The sequence below is a fragment of the Pongo pygmaeus genome, chromosome 8, assembly GCF_028885625.2.
Source record: "Pongo pygmaeus isolate AG05252 chromosome 8, NHGRI_mPonPyg2-v2.0_pri, whole genome shotgun sequence".
Lineage (NCBI taxonomy): Eukaryota > Metazoa > Chordata > Mammalia > Primates > Hominidae > Pongo > Pongo pygmaeus.
Window position 1 is genome coordinate 102,791,380 of NC_072381.2, and position 23,621 is coordinate 102,815,000.

The 23,621-nt window shown below is 45.1% G+C and overlaps 2 protein-coding genes across 5 annotated transcripts in view; one reads left to right on the forward strand and one right to left on the reverse strand.

Annotated features, from left to right (window-relative positions):
• The window catches only part of MMS19 (MMS19 homolog, cytosolic iron-sulfur assembly component), a 40,227-nt gene extending 25,723 nt beyond the window's left edge, over positions 1-14,504 (reverse strand). Inside the window, exons 1-2 of one of the 3 annotated variants that reach the window (XM_054435433.2) lie at positions 14,214-14,504; positions 46-94 (exon numbers count right to left, since the gene is read on the reverse strand). In XM_054435433.2, coding sequence (XP_054291408.1) covers positions 46-94; positions 14,214-14,388 — 224 coding nt within the window. In that variant the 5' untranslated portion in view covers positions 14,389-14,504. The remainder of the gene's footprint in view (positions 1-45; positions 95-14,213) is intronic. The other 2 variants (XM_054435434.2, XM_054435435.2) reach the window with 2 other exon arrangements.
• UBTD1 (ubiquitin domain containing 1) overlaps positions 14,493-23,621 on the forward strand; it is a 70,022-nt gene continuing 60,893 nt past the window's right edge. The window contains exons 1-2 of one of the 2 annotated variants that reach the window (XM_054435462.2): positions 14,703-15,216; positions 20,153-20,191. Coding sequence is in view for 1 of the 2 variants with exons in the window: in XM_054435461.2 (XP_054291436.1) it covers positions 15,147-15,216 (70 nt within the window). In the remaining variant the exon portion in view is untranslated. Of the gene's footprint in view, positions 15,217-20,152; positions 20,192-23,621 lie in introns of both variants that reach the window. The other variant, XM_054435461.2, reaches the window with a different exon arrangement.

Below are 23,621 nucleotides of genomic sequence, written 5' to 3' on the forward strand. Positions count from 1 at the left end.
TACAGTCAGAGTTGGAGAAGAACATTCTATAGCAGAGGCTCTTACCCAAGGGCTTCCACAACTTGTAACACTGTATAGTTGCCAGATTTCACATCTGCAGGAAATAAAATAAATAAATATGAAAAAAAAAAAAACCTACCAAAGGGTTGAATAACACTAATTATAATGTTTCCTGCCTGCTCTAGGCTTTGTACCTGGGGGCCCACTATACTTGCCAAGAGCCCTCCTAGATGAGAAGCAGCATTGCTGTAACACTTCAAATATGCAGCTTTGTATAAAAATTGAAAAGAAAATAAATATATCATTTGTGAATGACATGAGCGTATATCCTGAAAATCCAAGAGAAATAAAAAAATTACAAACAAAATAATTTGTTAAATTAGCTGGATACAAAATATTATGAAATTTAAAACCTTCATATATATACATATACACAATAGCCTGTAAAATGATACAAGGAAAAAGACCCTGTTTATAATAGCGAAAAAAGAAAAAAAAAAACCTGGATATAAACTTTTTTCCTCATTTTTAAAAATCATAGTAAAATACACTACATAAAAACTTTTGTTTTGGCTGGGCGTGGTGGCTCATGTCTGTAATCCCAGCACTTTGGGAGGCGAGGTGGGCAGATCACGAGGTCAGGAGATTGAGACCATCCTGGCTAACATGGTGAAACCCTGTCTCTATTAAAAATACAAAAAATTAGCCAGGCGTGGTGGCATGTGCCTGTGGTCCCAGCTACTCAGAAGGCTGAGGCAGGAGAATCGCTTGAACCCTGGAGTGCAGTAGTATAATCACAGCCTCCCAGGCTCAGGTGATCCTCCCACCTCAGCCTCCCCAGTAGCTGGGACCAAAGGCATGTGCCACTACCCCTGTCTAAGTATTTTGTATTTCTTTGTAGAAATGGGTTTCGCCATGTTGCTGGTCTTGAACTCATGGGCTCAAATGATCCTCCCATCTCAGTCTCCCAAAGTGCTGGGATTACAGACGTGAGCCACTGCGCGCGACCTAGACATAAACTTAATAAAAAAAATGTGAAAATCTGAATGATGAAAATTTTATTTATTTATTTATTTTTGAGATGGAGTTCGCTTTTGTCACCCAGGCTAGAGTGCAATGGTGCGATCTCGGCTTGCTGCAACCTCCGCCTCCTGGGTTCAAGCGATTCTCCTGCCTCAGCCTCCCGAGTACCTGGGATTACAGGTGCCTGCCACCACGCCCGGCTAATTTTTTATTTTATTTTCTTTTTCTTTTTTTTTTTTTTTGAGATGGAGTCTTGCTCTTGTTACCCAGGCTAGAGTGCAATGGTATGATCTTGGCTCACTGCAACCTCCACCTCCCGGGTTCAAGCAATTCTTCTGCTTCAGTCTCCCAAGTAGCTGGGATTACAGGTGCCCACCACCACGCCTGGCTAATTTTTGTATTTTCAGTAGAGACGGGGTTTTGCCATGTTGGCCAGGCTGGTTTCGAACTCCTGACCTCGTGATCTGCCCGCCTCGGCCTCCCAAAGTGCTGGGATTACAGGCATGAGCCACTGCACCTGGCCCTAATTTTTGTATTTTTAGTAGAGATAGGGCTTTACAATGTTGGCCAGGCTGGTGTTGAACTCCTGACCTCAGGTGATCCACCCCACCTCTGCCTCCCAAAGTGCCGGGATTACATGCATAAGCCGCCACACCCAGACAATGAAAACTTTAAAGCACTAGTGAGATATCACTTCATACCTGCTAGGATGGCTATTATCAAAAAGACAAGAGATAACAAGTGCTGGTGAAGACAGAGAGAAAAGGGAACCTTTGTACACTGTTGGTGGGAATGTAAATTAGTACAGCCATTATGGAAAACAGCATGGAGGTTTCTTAAAAAATTAAAAATAGAACTACTATACGATCCAACAATCCCACTACTAGGTACATATCCAAAGGAAATGAAATCAGTATCTGTAGAGATGTCTGTACTCCCATGTTCACTGCAGCATTATTCACAGTAGCCAAGATCTGGTAACAACATTAAGTGTCAACAGATAAATCAATAAAGAAAATGTGACATGTGTGTACACATATAAAACAGAATACTATTCAGCTATAAGAAAGAAAGAAATCTTGCCACTTGGTGTTTTTTGTTTGTTTGTTTTTGTTTTTTTCTGAGACAGAGTCTCTCTCTCTCTGTCACCCAGGCTGGAGTGCAGTGGTGTGATCCCAGCTCACTGCAACCTCCACTTCCTGGTTTCAAGCAATTCTCCTGTCTCAGCCGCTCAAGTAGCTGGGATTACAGGCGCATGCCACCATGCCTGGCTAAGTTTTGTATTTTTTAGTAGAGATGGGGTTTCGCCATGTTGGCCAGGCTGGTCTTGAACTCCTGACCTCAGGTGATCCGCCCACCTCAACCTCCGAAAGTGCTGGGATTGCAGGCGTGAGCCACTGTGCCGGGCCAAAATCCTGCCACTTGGGACAACACAAATGAACCTGGGTGAACATCTTACTAAGTGAAATAAGCCAGAAGAGAAGACAAATACAGTATCCTATGATCTCACTTATATGCAGAATCTAAAAAAGTTTAATTCACAAAAGCAAAAAGTAGAATGGTGGCTGCAAAGTACAGAAGAAAATGGGGAGAAACTGGTAAAAGGGTTTTTTAAAATAAGCACTAATGAAGATCTGAAAAGGAAACTTTATAGAAAGGCATCTCATATCTTTGAAAGACTCAAGATGACAAATCTCCCAAATCAATCTATAATTTTGAGATAATCACCATAAAAACACTAACAGAATACTTTTGGTAACTAGATAGGCTTATCCTGAAATTAAAGTGCAATATATATATATATATATATATATAATTAGACAGGCAAGTTGTGAAAAAGAGTAATAGAAAAGCAAGGAGAAGGTAGCCCTTCCAGATATTAAGAGATTATTATATGGTCACATTTTAAAAGTGTACACTTTCAACAACAACAACAAAAAAAAAAGTATACACTTTTGAATATACTTGTAATTTTCCATAATAAAAGTAAAAAACAAAAACAACCAGTGTAGTTTCAATTCATAGTCAAAGAAATCAATGGTACAAAAATAGAATGGAAAGTCCAGAGACACAAATACATATGAGAATATGATTTTTAAAATCCTATTTCAGTTAATGGGAAAAAGAAAGACCATTCAACAAATAGTGTTAGAATGACTGTCCTGGAACCAATTTGGAAAACAAACAAAAACAAACATTGGCTTTAAATCTTTCACCAAAATACGTTTTTTAAATATGAGAAAATTTCTTTTTTTTTTTTTTGAGACGGAGTCTCGCTCTTTCACCCAGGCTGGAGTGCAGTGGTGCGATCTTGGCTCACTGCAAGCTCCGCCTCCCGGGTTCATGCCATTCTCCTGCCTCAGCCTCCCGAGTAGCTGGGACTACAGTACAGGCGCCTGCCACCACACACGGCTAATTTTTTTGTATTTTTAGTAGAGACGGGGTTTCACCGTGTTAGCCAGGATGGTCTCAATCTCCTGACCTCGTGATCCGCCGGCCTCGGCCTCCCAAAGTGCTGGGATTACAGGCGTGAGCCACCGCACCCGGCCTAAATATGAGAAAATTTCTAAGAACAAGATAAAATTCAGAAGCCATAAAAGATTGGTTTTAAAAAGTCAGATTTTCTACAAGGCAAAAATAATGATCATAGGACAAACTGGGAAAAAAAATTGCAAGTCTTATAACAAAAGGCCAGTTTACCAATATATAAAGAGCTCCCACAAATCAATGCAGAAAAGACCAACAATTTAAAATGGGCAAAAACAGGCTGGGCACAGTGGCTCATGCCTGTAATCCCAACACTTTGGGAGGTCAAGGCAGGTGGATTGCTTGAGGCCAGGAGTTTGAGACCAGCCTAGCCAACATGGCAAAACATGTGTGTGGTGGCGCATGCCTGTAAATCCCAGCTACTCGGGAGGCCGAGGGACAAGAATCACTTGATCCCAGGAGGCAGAGGTTGCAGTGAGCCGAGATCGTGCCACTGCACTCCAGCCTGGGTGACAGAGTGACAATCTGTCTCAAAATAAATAAATAAATAAAATTTAAAAAATAAAACGGGCAAAAACAAAAAAAATGAACAGGCATTCCACATAAAAGGAACTACAAGTATGTATGAAAAGGTGCTCAACCATATTCACAATAAAAGATGTAAATTAAACTACACAGAAACTTTTTAAGAAAATCTAACAGACTGGCAAAGACAAAAAACTTAGCAATATATTATGTTTGGTCATGATATTCAGAAACAGACATTCTTAAACATTGTAGGTAGGATTATAAACTGGTGCAACCCTATATTGAGGGCAATATAACATCTTTAGAATACCAGGTGCATATAGGCTTTAACCCAGGAAAGCTAGAAATTTATCCTCTAGCTATCTAGTCATCTTTTGGTATATACATGAGAGATTGGCTCCAGGACCTCCTGAGGATACTAAAATCTGTGGATGCTCAAGACCCTTATATAAAATGGTAAGACTATTTGGATACAAACTATGCACACTCTCCTGTATACTTTAAATCATCTCTAGATTACTCATAATACTTAATACAATCTAAGAGCTACATAAATAGTTGTTACACTGTATTGTTTAGGGAATAATGACAGGAAAAAAGTCTACACATGTTCAGTACAGCTGCAATTTTTTCTCCCAAATACTTTTGATCTGCAGTTGCTTGAATCAAGGATGCAGAACACACAGATATGGAGGGCTAACTGTACTGTAAAAGTGCAAAATAATGCATGTATAACGTTATTCAATACAGCATTATTCGTAACAATAAATGACTGCAAACAACACATGCCCATCAATAAGAAACCAGTTAAATGAATTATAGTACATCCATACAATGGAATTCTCTGTAGCTACTTTTATTTATTTTTTAATCTTTTTTTTTTTATTTTTTGAGACAGCGACCTGCTCTGTTGCCCAGGCTGGATTGCATTTTTAGTAGAGATGGGGGTTTCGCCATGTTGCCTATGGCTGGTCTCGAACTCCTGAGCTCAAGTGATCCGCCTGCCTTGGCCTCCCAAAGTGCTGAGATTACAGGCGTGAGCCAACGCACCTGGCCTGTAGCTACTTTTAAAAAGACAAATGAAGAAAGACTGAAACTATATATATACTGATAATGAGTCAAGATCTAAAAGAACAGTGTGTATAAATAGTGTATATAATATGTGCATAGCATTGTTTTTAAAGGGGGGGATTGTTTTTATTTGCATTTATTTACATCTCTGGAAGATATAAAAGGAACTAATAACATTTGTTGCCTTCAGGGAGGGAAAATGCACAGTTAAGGGTTGAGAGGTAGACTATTGTTTTAAAAGAAATGTTTCATTTTGGAATAATTTTACATTTATAGCAAAGTCACAATGACAGTGCGGAGTTCCCGTATAGCCATCACTCGGTTTCTCTTAATGTTAACATCTTACATGGCACACATCTGTGAAACTATGTACGAGTGTCAAAACTAAGAGATTAGGTTAGCACTGATACACACTATTAACTAAACTCTAGGCTTTATTCAGATTTCAATAGTTTCTCCACTAATGCCAAATTTCTGTTCCAGGATCCAATTTTCTGTTCCAGGATCCAATTAAGAATACCAAATTGCAGTTAGTCATCTTGAATTGTTAGTCTCTCCTGGTCTGCGAAAGTTTCTTAGTCTTTCCTTGTTTTTCATGACCTTGATAGTTTTAAAGAAGTACTTTATAGAAAGTTCCCCAATTTGCGTTTGTTTGATGTTTCCCTCATGCTTAGACTGGGGTTATGGGTTTTAAAAAAGAACATCACAGAGGTGAAGTACCCCTCTCATCATATCATATCAAGGATATAAGATAGTAACATGGCTTCTCCATCACTGGCAATGTTAATGTTGATCACTTGGTTAAGGTATGTCTGCCAGGTCTCTGCACTATACAGTTACTACTTTTCTCTTTCTGGTACTCTTTTATTTGTAAGGTATTCATTAAGTCCAGCTCACATTCAATGGGGAGGGGAAGATTAAACTCCACCCCCCGGAGAGAGGAGTATCTACCTATATTATTTGGATTTTTTTTCTTTTTCTTTTTTTTTTTTTGAGGCAGGGTCTAGCTCTGTGCAGTAGTACAATCATGGCTCACTGCAGCCTCGACTTCCTGGGCTCAAGTGATCCTCTCGCCTCAGCCTCCCGAGTAGCTGGGACTACAGGCATGCACCTCCATGCCCGCCTAATTTTTGTATTTTTTTGTAGGGACAGGGTTTTGCCATGTTGCCCAGGCTGGTCTCAAATTCCCGGGCTCAAGTGATCCACCCGCCTTGACCTCTCAAAGTGCTGGGACTACAGATGTGAGCCACTGCACCTGGCCTTTAAACGCAATTTTAGCAGCACAATAGTAACTCACATATATCAAAGAGAAGCATCTTAGGATGTATTTTCAAGGGAGAAACAGGGTAAAAGGCTAACAATCTTCATAAGGCTTTGGTTCACATTGAACACTTATAGCTAAATAAGGTGTGACAACCAGAGAATTACTTCCAGCAGCCTGTTCTGGGTTCCTAATCCACCTACCTCTAAACGCAGAACCTTAACTAGTCAGCTTGCGCCAATGCTGGAAAAAGTGAAAGAGAGGTCTGAAGAAATCCTAAACTTCCAGTTCTCCTAAAGTCTGTGGTCTCACAGCAACAGTTATGAGCTGAGCTGGACAGAGGCTCACTCTAGCACCACAGTAAGAAGTCGTCCAATGAGACTGAGGAAAATGAGAGCTCTAGTTAGGACTTATAGCTCGTGACTGGCACCAATTTAGACATCAGGCACTCTTAGCCCACTTGTGCCAGGATGTGGAAGGCCCAGCGCTGCCCCAGCTCCTGAGAAAGAGCCAAGAGAAAAAATGAGCAGACTGTAAGGGTGGGGGAAGGGGTAGCAGCCAGACTAACAGGCCAAACAAACCAAGTTGGGTTCTACACCCAATTCCTTAATGGCAACACTTACATGAACTCAAACACCTATTTTTGGGTTACGAACCACAAAAGGGCATTGCAACATTTGGGAAGGTAGAAAAGGGTACTTTCTTGGAACCGCCTGGCTACAGTACAGAAAACTCTGCTGAAACAACACATCTAAAAACTAATTTCAATTATGGGCACAGAAGGAGTTAACAATTGTACAGATGAAGCCATAGTAGGGGACTAACAACTGTTAATAGCAAAGGATATCATTGAACTGAATTATTTTTCTTCTGCAATACCATCAAAACCCTCCGTGGATGTCAGGCTAGGGTCTATGTTCGGAACGAAGGCTCTAAGACAAGAAGTGCCAAATAGGGCCCATTCAGTACCTTCTATTTTTTCATTTTTTAGAAAAATTGAGGTAAAGGCCGGGCGTGGTGGCTCACGCCTATAATCCCAGCACTCTGGGAGGCCGAGGTGGATGGATCATGAGGTCAGGAGATCGAGACCAGTCTGGCCAATATGGTGAAACCCCATCTCTACCAAAAATACAAAAATTAGCTGGGTGTAGTGGCGTGCGCCTGTAGTCCCAGCTACTCAGGAGACTGAGGCAGAAGAATTGCTTGAACCTGGGAGGCAGAGGTTGCAGTGAGCCGAAATCACGCCTGGGCGACAGAGCGAGACTCCGTCTCAAAGAAAAAAAAAAAAGAAAAATCCTTCTTCGGCATTCTGCATACATTAATATGAAAATGGCTGCTTTATAATTACAAATAAATAGCCATTTGCATGTGATTCCTTGAATCCCAGTATGTGGGTGAACTCTCCTGGCAAAGCCCTTTAGTCTTCATATAGCTTTCACAAAATTCTTGAATTAATGCAGTACAAACATAAAAATGAGTATAAGGCCGGGCACGGTGGCTCATGCCAGTAATCCTAGCACTTTGGGAGGCCGAGGTGGGCGGATCACCTCAGGTCAGGAGTTTGAGACCAGCCTGGCCAACGTGGCAAAAACCTGTCTCTACTAACACAAAAACTGAACCTGGGAGGCAGAATTTGCAATGAGCTGAGATCATGCCATTGCACTCCAGCCTGGGCTACAGAGTGAAACTCAATCTTAAAAAAAAAAAAAAAGAGTATAAAAGTAGAAAAAATTAGAGAAAAATGAGGCCGGGCGCGGTGGTTCATGCCTGTAATCCCAGCACTTTGGGAGGCCGAGGCGGGTGGATCACGAGGTCAGGAGATCGAGACCATCCTGGCTAACACAGTGAAACCCTGTCTCTGCTAAAAAAAAATACAAAAAAATTAGCTGGGTATGGTGGCAGGCGCCTGTAGTCCCAGCTACTTGGGAGGCTGAGGTAGGAGAATGGCGTGATCCCAGGTGGCAGAGCTTGCAGTGAGTGGAGACGGAGCCACTGCACTCCCGCCTGGGCGACTGAGCGAGACTCTGTCTCAAAAAAAAAAAAAGAAAAGAAAAGAAAGAAAAAATTAGAGAAAAATGAGATAATAAAGCTATTACAAGACAGTAAAAAAGAGTAAGGAAGATGGTGGCCAGGCACAGTGGCTCACATCTGTAATCCCTGCACTTTGGGAGGCCGAGGCAAGTGGATTACTTGAGATTAGGAGTTTGAGACCAGCCTGGCCAACATGATGAAACCCTGTCTCTACTAAAAAAAAAAAAATAGACAAATTGGCTGGCCGTGATGGCATGGGCCTGTAATCCTAGCTGTTTCGGAGGCTGAGGCAGAAGAGTCATTTGAACCCAGGAGGCGAAGGTTGCAGTGAGCCAAGATCGCGCCACTGCACACCAGCCTGGGCAACAGAGCAAGGCTTCATCTCCCAAAAAAAAAAAAAAAAAAAAAGCCATGTTTGTTTTCATTCAACATTTACTGAATATTATAAACAGGGTATCATGTTAGGGCTTAAGATAGAAATATGGGCAGGGAGTTTTGGGGAAGTTCATAGTCTGTTGGAGCAGAAAGACAAACATTCATTCATTCATTCATTTTTGAGACAGAGTCTTGCTCTGTCACCCAGGCTGGAGTGCAGTGGTGCCATCTTTGGCTCAATGCAACCTCTCCCTCCAGGGTTCAAGTGATTCTCCTACCTCAGCCTCCCAAGTGGCTGCGACTACAGGCACACCACCATGCTGGGCTGATTTTTAAAGATTTTTGTAGAGACAAGGTCTCACTATACAGTACAGGCTGGTTTCGAATTCTTGGGCACAAGCAATCCTCCCACCTCAGCTTCCCAAAGTGTTGGGATTACAGGCATGAACCACCATGCCTATCCCAGAAAGACATTTAAAACAATCACAGTGGGCTGAGGCTGGAGGATCGCTAGAGGTCAGGAGTTGGAGACCACCTTGGGCAACAAAACAAGGCCCTGTTCGCTACAAAAAAAAAATAGCCAGGTGTGGTGGCACGGGCCTGTAGTCTCAGCTGTTCTGGAGGCTGAGGCCAGAGGATCACTTGAGCCCAGAAGTTCTTCGAGGTTGCACTGCACTCCAGCTGGGGCAACAGAGTGGACCGTGCCTCTAAAATAAATAAATAAATAAAACAATCACAGTATAACAAGTTCTGTGTTACCACAGTGTTGTAAACAGAGATTGGGTTAGCCTGAGAAAGAAGTAAAATTCCTGGGTTTATGGACCATGGGCCACTAACTTTCAGTGATTAATTCTTTTAATGGTGCAACTTATCCAAAATTAAAAATAACCAGGGTTGGCATGGTGGCTCACACCTGTAATCTCAGTACTTTGGGAGGCCAAGGCAGGCAGATCACCTGAGGTCGGAAGTTTTGAGACCTGCCTGACCAACATGGGAGAAACCCCATCTCTACTAAAAATACAAAATTAGCCGTGCATGGTGACGCATGCCTGTGATCCCAGCTACTCGGGAGGCTGAGGCGGGAGAATCACTTGAACCCAGGGGGCAGAGGTTACGGTCAGCAGAGATTGCAGCATTGCACTCCAGCCTGGGCAACAGAGCAAAACTCCATCTCAAAAACAAACAAACAAACAAACAAACAACAACAACAACAAAACACCCAGAATACCTGGAAATACTATTAATTATGCACTTGGACTCCTGGGATGAAGAAAGCTAACAAAGAGTTAATTTTCCTAAGGGTATTTTTGCTGGCATCAAGGAAAAAATCAGTGTAAGTTCATTTCCCTTTATAGGAGGGTCTAAGATTTTCCAACACGTTCAAGATTCGCTCTCTAAAAATGGACCTACTAGCACCTCCTAACTACCCACACTTTCCTTAGCAAGGCACCAGTTTGTGTGGGGGCACCGAGAAGTCAAAGGAGTGTTTATGTGCTCATTGACACAGAATGCACAAACAGATCTCCGTCTGATGGAGTTGAAGCCTCTTGAGAATCTGAACTAGCAGCCAAAGGGAAGAGAGGGGAAGCGGGTAGAGTGGGAGGATGAGAAGGAGCAGGAGAGAGAAAAATCCCAATCAGGACTAAGTTCCAATGAAGCTCTCAAAATGCCCTTTCTGCTGATAATGCCTCAGATATTTCACTAAACTGTATTTTACTGTTCTTTAATACATTGACATAAGGAATAGAGGTATTCTTAGGGAATCACAAACATGGAAAAACACAATACAATAAAGACTGAAATGAAGGAAAATCCAAATAACTAAAAGGAAAAAAATTATATCCATCACCTGCAAATTCAACGTGTTCAAAAATCACATTCTCTGAAAATCAGCTCTCGTCCTAATTTTGGACAAAGTATTTCTTTTCCTCATCCTCTGGTTCAAAACCTTGGGGTCTTCTTAGAGTCCTCTATCTCTTTCAAGCCCTATAATAACTAGTTAGAACTCAAATTCCACAGATTCTTCCTTCAACATTTCTCATTGCATTCACTCAAGTAGTTTTTATTGTGTACCTACTGATGCCAATTCCAGGAGATTCTGGTGGTACAACTGGGAGGGTAGGATGTGGAGATGTATACAGCAACAGCTACTAAACTAGTCCACTAAATACATGAGTGGTTGAGAAATAAGTGCGTACTACAAAGATTCTGACGTATGAGATGCTGTCTGGCTGGGTTAATCAGGAAACACTTGGGGAGGGGTAGGGAACTCAAGCTGGGCCTTGACTCTCAGGTCTAACTTCGATTACACAGAGCTAGTGAAGGGAACTGGGAAGGAAAGCACTCAGGGAACTACGAATAAAGGTGGCTGCCTGGAATTAAATGTCCAGGGAGCAGTGAGAAAAAAGGCTGGGGCCAGGTAGTGGCAGGCTTTGAAGGCTTGCCCAAGAGGCCTTTAACCCTTAGGCTGCCAGGTTATTTCCCTCCCATCACCTGCAGCTTCTTAACAGCTGACACTTTCACCAGGAACCCAGGTACAAAACAAAGGTGGCAGCAGCTGCTTTTGTGATCAAAGCGTGTTCCTTCTGCATTTAAATTTGCAGGCTGCTACTGTGAGTGACTGAACAGGAAGCTAGCTGGTCCCTTTAGCGCTAACAAAGCTCGATTTAGGCTGAAGGATTAGAAAGCACATCTTATTCTATAAACGCTTCAACAGTCTGTTATCCTTCAACAACCCTAACTAGGGCTGTGATCTAAGATTGACAATATTAACTTAATCCTTGTCAAATTTATTTTCATTTTACGGCTCCCTGGCTCAAGGATCTACAATAACTCTTAGTACAGATTAATAGGTCATTCAAATTCCTCTGCCTGGAATCCAAAGTTATACATAATCCAACCCTACCAAACCTTTTCAACTTTTATCTGTTACTATTCCTCTGTACCAACTTTCTTTTCTTTTTGTTTTTTTGAGACGGAGTCTCGCTCTGTTGCCCAGGCTGGAGTGCAGGGGCGTGATCTCCGCTCACTGCAGCCTCTGCCTCCCAGGCTCAAGCGATTCTCCAGCCTCAGCCTCCTGAGTAGCTGGGATTACAGGCATGCACCACCATGCCTGGCTAATTTTTGTATTTTCAGTAGAGCGGGGTTTCACCATGTTGGCCAGGCTGGCCTCAAACTCCTGGGCTCAAGCAATTCGCCTACCTTGTTCTCTCAAAGTGTTGGCATTACAGGCATGAGCCACTGTGCCCACCACCAACTTTCTTTTCTTAGGAGGGCTAAATTACAACAGGGCTAGTGTTACAGTCTTAAATCAGTTGAGTTGAATTCAAATTAAGCAACAGTTTAGACCATTTTTTCCAGAAAGAAACAAAAATATAAATTTTGCAAAAACGTTTGTAAGAATTTAGCAGTCCCAGTGGCTCATGCCTGTAATCCCAGCACTTCGGGAAGCTGAGATGGGAGGATGGCTTCAGTCCTGGAGTTAGAGACCAACCTAGGCAACATGGTGAAACCTCGTCACTACAATACAAAAATTAGCCGAGCGCAGTGGCACACTCCCTGTTATCCCATCTACTTCGGGAGGCTGAGGCAGGAGGATTGCTTGAGCATAGGTCGAGGCTACAGTGAGCCATAATTTCACCACTGCACTCTAGCCTGGCAGACAGAGAGGGACCTTGTCTCAAAAAAAAAAAAAAAAAAGAGAAGAATTTGCAGTCCTTATTCAAGATAAGTCCTTATTCAAGATAAGACATTCAAGATGTCTTTTCAAATTATGTTCTGAATCCAAAAAATCCCAAATTATTGTTTTCATATTGCATAAATGTGAAAGACTCGTCACAAATGACACTGATATAGTAATGTTCTATATCTTGATAGGGGGTGGGATTGTATAGGTGTATGCATTAGTCAAAATCAGTGAACGTACACTTAAAGATTTACATATTTCATTTTACACCAAAATAAACCGACAACAAACTCTAGTCAATGACATGCATGCCAAAGTATTTAAAGGAAAGTGTACAGGTATCTGCAATTTAAATGGATGGATAGCTATATGATAAAGCAAGTAATATTAAAATGTTAATGGTAGGATAGATCCTAAGTGATGTGCTCCTTATAAAATTCTTTATACTTGGCTGGATATTCGAAAATTTTCATAATAAAACATGAGGGAAAATGACATTGTTAAGACACTGTACTTGTACATTGTAAACACTGATAACACACTACATTTCATAAAATTGTAAGATGTTAAGTTTGATGGCAACACCAGGTATTTGCTCCTTGATGCTTCCAAACTATGGTGCACACACCTCTTACAGAATGGTTGCCTCTCCCAGCATACTATAAGTTCCTGGTGGGCACAGATCTAACCTAATTTGTATTTATATTCCTATTGCTTTGCATCATGTTTGGGGAATAATATGTGTTCAACAATAGTGGCATGATTGAATTAAAGTGGAATACTGCTAACGAACAAAGTATTATATTTCTAGCAGATTCACTATTCTTTTCTTACACATTCTAAAGGTTAATACGCTCAATTTGCAAGAGAAATGTGTCCTTACTTCTCTCCAAGCATGCGAAATTTCCAAAAATTTTTTAAAAAAACTACTCATTAGATAATTTTATATTGTTACTTAAACACAAGATCCGAAGGCTTCCTAACATTCAATAACTTTTAGTAGATTTTTTTTTTCCTAGAAGAGCAAAGTCTCAGAACTCCACGGAAGCCTGGAAATCGTTTTATTCTAATTTTAGATAAGCTGTCTGAACTAAGAGATCTCTGAACTGGTCAAAAGCGGGAAAGTAGGGGTCTGGGAAGAAGACAAAAACAAACGCCACATAAAACGTCATGGAGCAAACTAATCAAGAAGTTTAGCAAGAAACGGAGAGAAAGTCTTGAGGAGGACACCCAGAACATCTCCAGCTTCTCCTGGCCCGTCTCCTCGCCTCTTCTTAATTCCAGCCAGTCAGAGCGCGAGGCCATCCGCCACTCCCAGGATGCCACGCGACGGGAGCGGACGCTGCGAGGATGCACCTCCACACGTCAACCTCTCACAAACAGCGTGGCTTCGTGGCGTGAGCACCCGGTTCGGACCTGAACGCCTGGGTCCGAGTCCCAGCTCCCCCTCCTGCCTGGTCTGCAGCCCTGCGCAAGTCCTCTTGCCCTCGCTGAGCCTCAGTTTCCTCATCTGTAAAATGTAATGATTCCCTATAATTGGCTACAGGGAGATGAGAAGTGTAAATGGTTTTAAGGAAGATACAGGCAACTCTCTAACTTGTTACGGCTCTGAAGCTCGCGGTGCTCACTAACCAGCCTTGAGACCAATCTCTCAAAGTCACCCCGCTCCTCCCTTCCCGCCCGGCGCCTGTACTGAGGCCGCTCCCTCCTGTTGGCCCCCATGCGGAAGGTGCGCGGCGCCGTCTGCCGTACCTGCAGCCACCTGGTCAGCGGGGCCCTCTTGTTGACCCATGACGAAGTCGTGCACGAGGCCCCATAGGGCGCCCATAGGCGCCGCCGCCTCCACAGCCACGGCAGCGGCCATGACGCGAACCAGAGACCGTGGGAGGGGATATGGGCGGTGGCACGAGACGGGCTCGGCGCGCATGCGCCTCCCGAGCCAATCGCCGGGAGAAGGGCGAGGGGGCGGGGCGCTCCGGGTCACGTGCCTGTCGGCTTCTGGCTAGGCAGTTCCAGGGAGGGGCGGGGCCCGGAATGGGGCGGTGGCACCGAGAGGGAAGGCGGCTGCTGGGCACGGAGCCGGAGGCCATTGAGGGCGAATAATTCCCAGCCCGGCTTCCCGGGAGACGGGCGGCGGGGCGGGCACCTGGCTGGGTGGGGAGAGGGGCGGTACGCACCACGGGGGAAGCCAATGAGAAAATCAGGGCCAGCCCGAGGGGGCGGTGCTGTCGGTCACATGCGCACCTGGGGCGGGTGGTGGCGGCGGCGCGGGCACCGCGAGCCTGCGGAAGGGAGAGGGGCCGGCCTGGGGCGGGGTTAGGCAGGTGAGTGACAGGCTCCAGGGGGCCGGCCCCTGCCTGGTGCTCTGAGCGAGCCGGGAGTAGCTGCGGCGGTGCCCGCCCCCTCTCTCCGCCCCTCCAGCGGAGCTGGTCTCCGGCCGGGCACCGTCGCGGGCCCCCCTGGCCCGGCCACCTGGGACCGTGCTGGGGAGTCTGCCACCTCCCTCTCTCCCCTGGCCCGCAAAGTTTTGGCGGAGCCAGCGCCGGGGCTGAGCGCGCCCCCGGGGGGAGATCGGGGAGCGCCCGATGCCGGGCGGCCGGAGCCGTTGACCCGGGACGCCGCCGTCCGTGGAGCAGCCGACCACCCCGCCGCCTCCGGTGCATGGGGACTGACTGAGGAGCCAGCATGGGCAACTGCGTGGGGAGACAGGGCCGGGAGAGGCCGGCAGCCCCGGGACACCCCCGCAAGCGAGCAGGTAACGATGGGGAAGGGAGCAGGGCCTCGGGCACCCCGCCAGTTGTCCCCCTCCTCGCCCGAGTCCTGGGCTTACCGATGGACTCCCCACTGGTGCTGGCGCTTGGGTTTCCCCGATGGGCTGCTCCGCAGCCAGACGGGGCCGCTCCCCAGTGCCGGGCGGCCGGGGGAGCTGAGTTGGGGCAACTGCGAGCACTGAGCCGGCTGCGCGACCAACTCTCTCCAACTGGGAAGCTCCTGGTGGGGGTGGGGGCAGGAAATGTTTGCAGACCGCAGCGGGGCCGACGGATCGGGAGGAGGCCCGGGGGCGAGGGCGCCGCTGGCCTGGCAGCTCCGGCAGGGGTCGGACGCCGGCCCGTCGGGGCATGGCGCGGGCTTCAGGCGTCCCCAGAACTCGGAGCGAGCGAGGCGAGAACAGTCGCTCCTTCCAAAGACTGTGTCATTATCGGGCTGCAGATCGTGTCTGCCGGAATCCGACTTGCAAAGCAGCGCAGGACTCTGGGAAAGAAATCTTTATTTTTCCCGCAGGGGTTTTTAGAGCCTCTCGGCCGTCTGGGAGTCTATAAAAGATGGGGTGAGGGGTGAGAGTCACCCTCGGGATTGTTGGGATCCTTCCCAGCTTTGGGAGTGAGATCGCTCGCTGGTGATCCTCCAGGCCCGCGCAACGCTTTCTCACTTTCATGGTACACCCTGCCTGCCCTGGCATTTCGCCCCGGGAAGAGGTCTGTCGGTCATTTTTCTGGGTCTTACACTCACTTCCTTCTTTGAGGGTGTTGCAAGGACCTGCTGGGAATAATATCGTAGACTTGAGAGCTCAAACTTGTCTGGATTCCAGATGGACCTATCTCCTCTTCTCTATGTCAAAGCCCAGATCCCGAGAGATTGAGCACCTTGTCCAAAGTCACACAGCTAGTTAGGAGCTCAGCTGGGGCTAGAACTCAGCCTCCTCTCCCACCCCATTGTCACATATCCCCTTATGTAAGAGGAGCCACAGGCAGAGTTGTTAATGAAGTGGAAACTCTAGTTGGAGTTTCCTGTCTCCCTTGACACCGAAGGTGTGTTGCTTGGGTTGCGGAAACTGGGAAGGAAGATGGGGGAACCAGGGGAAGCTGGGAAGGATGTCTGCATGGTGGACAGGATGACTTGTGGAGGCAGAAATGTGTTTTTATGGGAAGGATGCAGTAAAACTTATTGAAATTCTCTTGTCTGAAGGTAACTCTGGCCATTCTTCTGACTGAGGAGAGATGACTCTCAAAACCAAGGGCTGGCTTGCTTTCATTCATTCATTTGTTCAACAAATACGTGCTCAGTCCCCATAATTGATTTTGCAGCATTTTTTGCTGTTGACAACTCTCTCCTACGAGACATTCTCCCCCTTCCTTTCTTGGCATCAGACTGTCTTGGTTTTCCTTTCTGAACACCCCTTTCCACCATCACCTTCTAGGTTGGGGGCACACTGGTGCCTAAGTTTGACATTCTGTTTTTTCTCTCATTACACTCTCTCCCAGAGAAATCTTGTTCAGTCCCACAACTCTTTGTCCATTGGGAAGACCCCTATGCTTAATCTTCAGCTCTTCTCTCTTGAACCCCAGAACCCCATTTCTAGATGCCCACTGGACACTTTGATATAGATATTCCCAGATTTAACACCTCCAAAACCAGGCTCTGCATCGCTCCCTGTCCACCAGCTTTCCTTCTTTACTCTTATGATCTTCCAGCTGCCTAACTTTAGGCTGTGAAGAGCTCTTTCTCTCATGACTTTTTCTGCTTCCTTGTCACCTGCCTCTCAGCCAGTCAGTCACTGGGGTCTGCTGGGTCTTCCTTCCGCGGGTCTTGCAAACCTGCCCCTTGCCACCCCACTTCGTACCCTTCTCACCTCAAGTCAACCCTTGTCTCAGGCTGAAGTGAGGTACGCCCCAAAGGCAACTTCATCTTCAGTCATCATTCAGTCCTACACAGAGTTGTCCCCTCAGAAGACATTTGTTAAATTAACTTCTTCCAGATTTTATAGTTCTATGTTCAGAATGTTTCTGTACTTGGCCAGGCGTGGTGGCTCATGCCTATAATCCCAGCACTTTGGGAGGCCAAGGCAGGTGGATCACCTGAGATCAGGAGTTCGAGACTAGCCTGGCCAACATGGCAAAACCCTGTCTCTACTAAAAATACAAAACTTAAGCCAGGTGTGGTGGTGGCAGGCGCCTGTAATCCCAGCTACTCAGGAGGCTGAGGCAGGGAGAATTGTGTAAACTGGAAGCTTCACAGAGGTTGTAGTGAGCTGAGATTGTGCCACTGCACTCCAGCCTGGGTGACAGAGCGAGACTGTGTCTCAAAAAACAAAACAAAACAACAACAACAACAAAACACCTTTCTGCACTTTCCCACTCCTACAAGTACTTTAACTTTCAAGGCTGTTCAAGTGTGGGCCAGTCCTTTGTTTTAAGTCCTGATTTCTTTCCCTTCTCTGACATTAAGACCACCAGTGTTTGCTCATGCCGTTTCCTTCTTATCGAGAGTCTTTCATCCCTTGGGTTCACTTCAAGTGCCGTATCTTGTTTGAAGCACCTTGCCTGACAAGTCTGCCATTTCCCCCTCCCTCCGCATCCCACCACACACACCCCGTGGAAGTGATTGCTCCTTCTGAGAACTCCTGCAGACACATTATCTATTGCCACTTACTTAACAATTATGTACTCTGTATTATTAGTCATGTCTTTGATGTTTACAGTCTTTTATCAGCAACTACATTGCAAGCCTCGAAGACCTGGGTTCTGTCTTATCCTTGTAGTATATGTCTCTCTCACTCGTATAGCCACGCGCACACAGACATTCAGCACTTAACACAATGAGTTGTACAGAGGTAGCACTCAGTATTTGTTGATTTTAGAAAGCAAACGCAACTTCATCCTACCATCTGCATTTTTCATATATCTGCTTTTTTTTTTTACCTGCTAGTTTATCATTGCTTTAGTTCTGTGGGTCCTACTATGAATAGCTTTATTCATAAAGTCCAAAGCCGAGGGGAACTCTGTAGGATGACAAATTTGGTACAAGGGAAGGAATCCTTCTTAACTCCACAGTGCACCTGGCATTCCTGTAACATCTGTGGCTTTTCCTTTGACAAGGACATAGTTTTTTGTTGTAAGACTAATGCCTAAAACTCGCCCAGTGCCACTGTAACTCTTACCTTCCTTTGGCACTAATGTAATGGGAAGAAAGCCTCAACAGGGAGCTAGGACCTGAGTTCTAGTCCTGGGCCTATAACTCAGTGACCCTGGGCAAGTCATCTAACCTTTCTGGGTCACACTTTCAATATTTCAGAAAGGGGGAGGGTTATACAAGATCATTAGAGTTGTTTTATCATCTTCACAAAGGCAGCTGTTTAAAGCTAGAAAGTTATTGAGGTGAAATCTTTATGGCTTGTAATGTCACCCTTTGTCCTTAGTTCTGCCTTTTTAGTCACTTGGTAGATAAAGCAGAGACACAATACTGTCTGGTCAGGGATTCTTGCATTAGGCAGAAGGGAGAGGTCCTCTCGTCTCATCAAGTTTTGTGATTGTCACTCGTGTGTGTGTGTGTGTGTGTATATATATATATATATATTTTTTATTTTTTTTATTTTTTTTGAGAGAGAGGGTCTTGTTCTCTCACCCAGGCTGGAGTATGGTGGTGCAGTTATAGCTCCCTGCAGCATTAAACTCCTGAGCTCAAGTGATCCTCTCCCCTCAGTCTTCCCAGTAGGTAGGGCTACAGGTGTGCACCACCACACCCAGCTAACTTTTTATTTTTTGTAGAGATGGGGTCTTGCTATGTTGCCCAGGCTGGTCTGAAACTCCTGGCCTCAAGTAATCTTTTTACCTTGGCTTCCCAAAGTGCTGGGATTACTGGCGTGAGCCACCACACCCAGCCTTAAAAATTTTTTTTGGATTGTTACTCTTAATGCATCCCCAGTAGGTCTGTGTTCTTCTCCTTCAGGTGCTGGGTGGTTCTTGTATGCTTTGGAGAATACTTGGGGATTTACTCCTTTGGTGGGGGCTCTTGCCACCCCATACGTATACAGTAGGTAGATAAATATCTCTGCCCATGAACTGGGTGAAGCAGCCTCTCCCCCAGCCACTCCAGGGAGAGGTAGAGGTGGTAGAACAGGCAAGTCTCTTGCCCAGCTCCACCCTTTGAGAATGTGGCAGGGCTGAAACCCAAATATCTGACTCTGTGATGTGCCAGGCGTATCCACTTACGTTCTGGAATCTGAAGCTCGGGGTGGACAGACCCAGGGCCCTGTTTGGGGCTGGTTGGGCTTGGCACTGTGGTTGCAAGAGAGTCTGCTTCTTGTGTGGGCTGTGTGGCTATTCTTGAGGGAGTAATTGGGCAACTTCTCCATTTGCTCAGTAAATACGTACTGAGTGCCAAGCACCCTGCTGGCTGTGAACAGACGTGGTCCTTGGCCACATGGAGCTTACAGTCTTACAAGGGGCAGACAGTAAACACATAGTCATGCAAATTACACATGGTCATACATAGAATTATGTAGTATTATATATGCTGGTGACTCCTCCCACATTTATAATTTCAGCCCATTCTCTGCAACTTCAGCCTTGGATATTCTGCTGCCTGCTCACCACACCTGCTGTCTAAAAGGCTTCTCAGTTTAACATGTCCAAAAAGAATGAACCCCCATCCCATCCATGTACCTCCCAAAGTCTTTCCCATCCCAGTTCATGATGATTTCATCCTTCCAGTTGCCAAGGCCCCTAAAATTCTTGTCGTCCCTGATTTCTCCCTCTCTCACATTTCACATCCATTTAATCAATAAATCCTGTTGGCTTTGCCTTAAATATGTCCTGAACCTGACTCTGACCATCTCCACCACTTTCACCCTGGTCTGAGCTACCACTGGCCTGTGAACTGACCTTCCTGCTTCCTCCCTTGTCTCCCGACAGACTATTTCCATCCCAGCAGCCAGCGTGATGCTCTAAACTGTAAGTCAGATTTCATTACTCCTTTACTCAAGCCTTCCTGTGACACCGCATCTCATTCAAGACTTCTTGTGTTGGTCTACAAGATATGATTTTCACCTGCTTACCTTTCTTAAGCCATCTCATGCTCTCTATCGCCTTGTTCAACCCCCTGATATCTGAATGGGTCCCTCTCTCTCCTTGTCCCAGTCTCCTATTTAAGGAGTCAAACCCTCCCAGGCCATTTCATTTAAAATTATCCCCTTTCCTCTATCACCTGCTCTCGGCATTATGTCCCTCCCTTTCCTGTTTTATCTTGCTCCATTGCTTATGTCATCCTCTGATATTGGCTGTCTCCCTTTGCTCCATGTTGTCAGAGATTTTTATTTGTTCACTCTGTGATACCAAGAGCAGTGCCTGGTAAATATTTGTTGGATGAAACTAGAGTTGGTGAAGTCTATAGAAAAGCATAAATGAACACATCTGATTGATCTCCTACCTTAGATGGGTGTTAAGGAAGGTATCTTAATGAAGGGACTTAAACTGCAACCTCAGAGTGGTGTTCTCTCTCTGGGACTGGCTTCTCTCTTGCCCCAGGCTTGGGTAAGTTCTCAGATACCTGGGATATATATGACTCCTGTGGTTTGGGTGGCTCTAGCTGGGAGATACCAGGGCTGAAGCAGGAGGGCAAAGTGAAGTTCACTATTGGGGTCCTAACCAGGCAGTAGCACCTTCTTACCATTTTATGTGTGCACCTAAGTCAGAGTGGACCCCCCTCTTCCAGGCACACATGATGTTTGTAGTCCTTAACTCGCAGGGCAGGGATAGGGTGGCCTAATAGACTACAAGGGAGGAAGTTAGGTGATGTGGATTCCAGGCCTCTCTTACCCATCAACTTGCTGGAGAATTTTTAGAATCATAGAATTTTAGAGCTGAAAAGGAACCTAAAGATTTCTATAACCTCTTTTTTCTTACCCAGCCATTAGAAAGAGAACAAAGGTATGTCTGTCCCCTGCCTAGTTCACAGAAACGTGGTGCAACCTACATAAAAACTGCATGTGCTCCTTTAAGTTGTGAGTGTGCGGAGGTCAAGATATTATAGGGAAGTGGTTGAGGTCAAGTGTATTCAAAGAAGAGGAGGTCTAGTCTCTGCCACTTTCTTGAGTGGTGATCTTGGGCAGGTCATTTGTTTCTTCCTCAGTTGATCCTCCATTTTAAAAAGATAATATTTCCAGTTTCCTTCACAGAGATGTTATGGAGATAAAATAAGCTAATGGTGGTTTAAAAATTACTTTCATGGCTACACAGTGTGCTCAGATATGAGGTCCCAACACAGAGTTTCATCTGGCATTGGTGGAAAATGAAGCCTGGGGTCTCTGCTCCTTCCTAGTTGTTTGTGTGACTTTGGACAAGCCTCTTGATCTCTTTGAGCCTTAGTTTCCCCATTTGTGCCATGGGGTGACTGCCACCCTGATCACCTTTCAGAGAGGTTGTAAGATTAAAGTGAGACCCTGGATGAAAAGAGATTTTGTGAACTTAGAAAGTTTCTATTATCCCAAGCTACCAGGATTTTTACACACAAAAGCCATAACCAGTGATTTTTCCCACTAGATCATTGAAGCTTACTCTTTTTAAGGAGCAAAACTATAAAAGAAATGTTTAAAAACTATTTTTGGATGGGAATCTTTCTGAAATGAATGATATGCTTCTGAGCAAAATATTAATATACAGCTCAGAAAGAACCTCTGGTTTGGGACTAGGGGTTGTTGAGTTCATACCGGTGTGTACAGGGTGCCTGCTTGGTGAGAGTGGGACCACAAAAGGTTCTTTCTCTCAAAAGTGTTACCTCCCAAAGAAGAGACCTGGGGTGGGGGAGGGAACTAGTGGTGGGCAGAGAGAAATTGCTGGGGGAGAGCCCATTCCGGGAGTGCCCTGCCTCAAGGTTCCAAGTAGCAACACTGGTGCTGCAGGAAGGCTCTTAAATCCTGTTCAAGGCTCTGAGTGGGAAGAGCCAGTCCTACCCAGTCAGTTACTGTGCTTATAGTAGTGTGAGGCCACAGGGCTTGTGAGACTCTAGGGCAGTGGGCCCCAAACTACGTGGTTCCCAGCTGTTGTGCTTTGGGGGTTCATGTTTCCACCTACAAGCATTGCTGTGTCTTCTGCCTGGTAGACAGTAGTCACTTCTCTTTTTTTTCTTTCCTTTTTTTTTTTTTTTTTAAGTGGTTACCTAGATATGACATAAAATTTACTTGTATGTAACAGCAAATTTTTCAGTCTGTAGTTTTGTAGCATGAGTACATTCTTTGTACTTATTGTTGTACAACCATCACCAGTACCCATCTCCAGAACTTTTTCATTTTCCCCAACTGAAACTCTTTACCCATTAAGCACTATCCATTTCTTCCTCCCCCCAACCACTGGCAACTGATATTCTGCTTTCTGTTTTATGAGTTTGACTATTCTGGATACCTCATATGAGTGGAATCATGTCGTATTTCTCCTTTTGTGGCTGGCTTGTTTCACTTAGCATAACGTTGTCAAGGTTCCATGGTGTAGCATGTGTCAGAATGTCCTTCCTTTTTAAGGCTGAGTAATATTCCATTGTATGTATATACCACATTTTGCTTATTCATTCCTCCATTGATGGACCCCTGGGTTGCTTCCACCTTTTGGCTATTGTAAATAATACTGCTGTGAACATGGGTGTGCAAACCAGGAGCAAAAGGTGAGTGCTCTCTGAGTCTCTGCTTTCAGTTATTTCGTGTATATACCCAGAGGTGGAATTTCTGGATCAAATGGTAATTCTATTTTTAATTTTTTGAATAATCCCCCATAACACTTTCCTTAGCAGCTGCACCATTTTATATTCTCACTAACAGGGTGCAAGAGTTCCTGTTTCTCTACATCTTCACCAACACTTGTTATTTTCTGCTTTTCGTTGATTTGGTTTGGATTGGTTTTATAATAGCCATCCTAATGGGTGTGAAGTGGTTTATCATGTAGTGATCATTTATGCTGGGCTCAAAGAGCAGTCCCTCCAAATCTCTGGGAAAACAGACATCTGAGTGTGTTAGAATTGTGCATAGAGGCTGGGCATGGTGGCCTACACCTATAATCCCAGCACTTTGGGAGACCAAGGCAGGAGGATTGCTTGAGGCCAGGAGTTCAAGAAAAACCCGGGCCACATAGTGAGACCTCGTCTCTATTTAAAAAAAAAAAAAAATTGCCTGGGCATGGTGGCTCATGCCTGTAATCCCAGCACTTTGGGAGGCTGAGCTGGGCAGATCACGAGGTCAGGAGTTCGAGACCAGCCTGATCAACATGGTGAAACCCCGTCTCTACTAAAAATACAAAAAAAAATTAGCCGGGCATGGTGGCACGTGCCTGTAATCCCAGCTACTCAGGAGGCTGAGGCAGGAGAATCGCTTGAACCTGGGAGGCGGAGGTTGCAGTG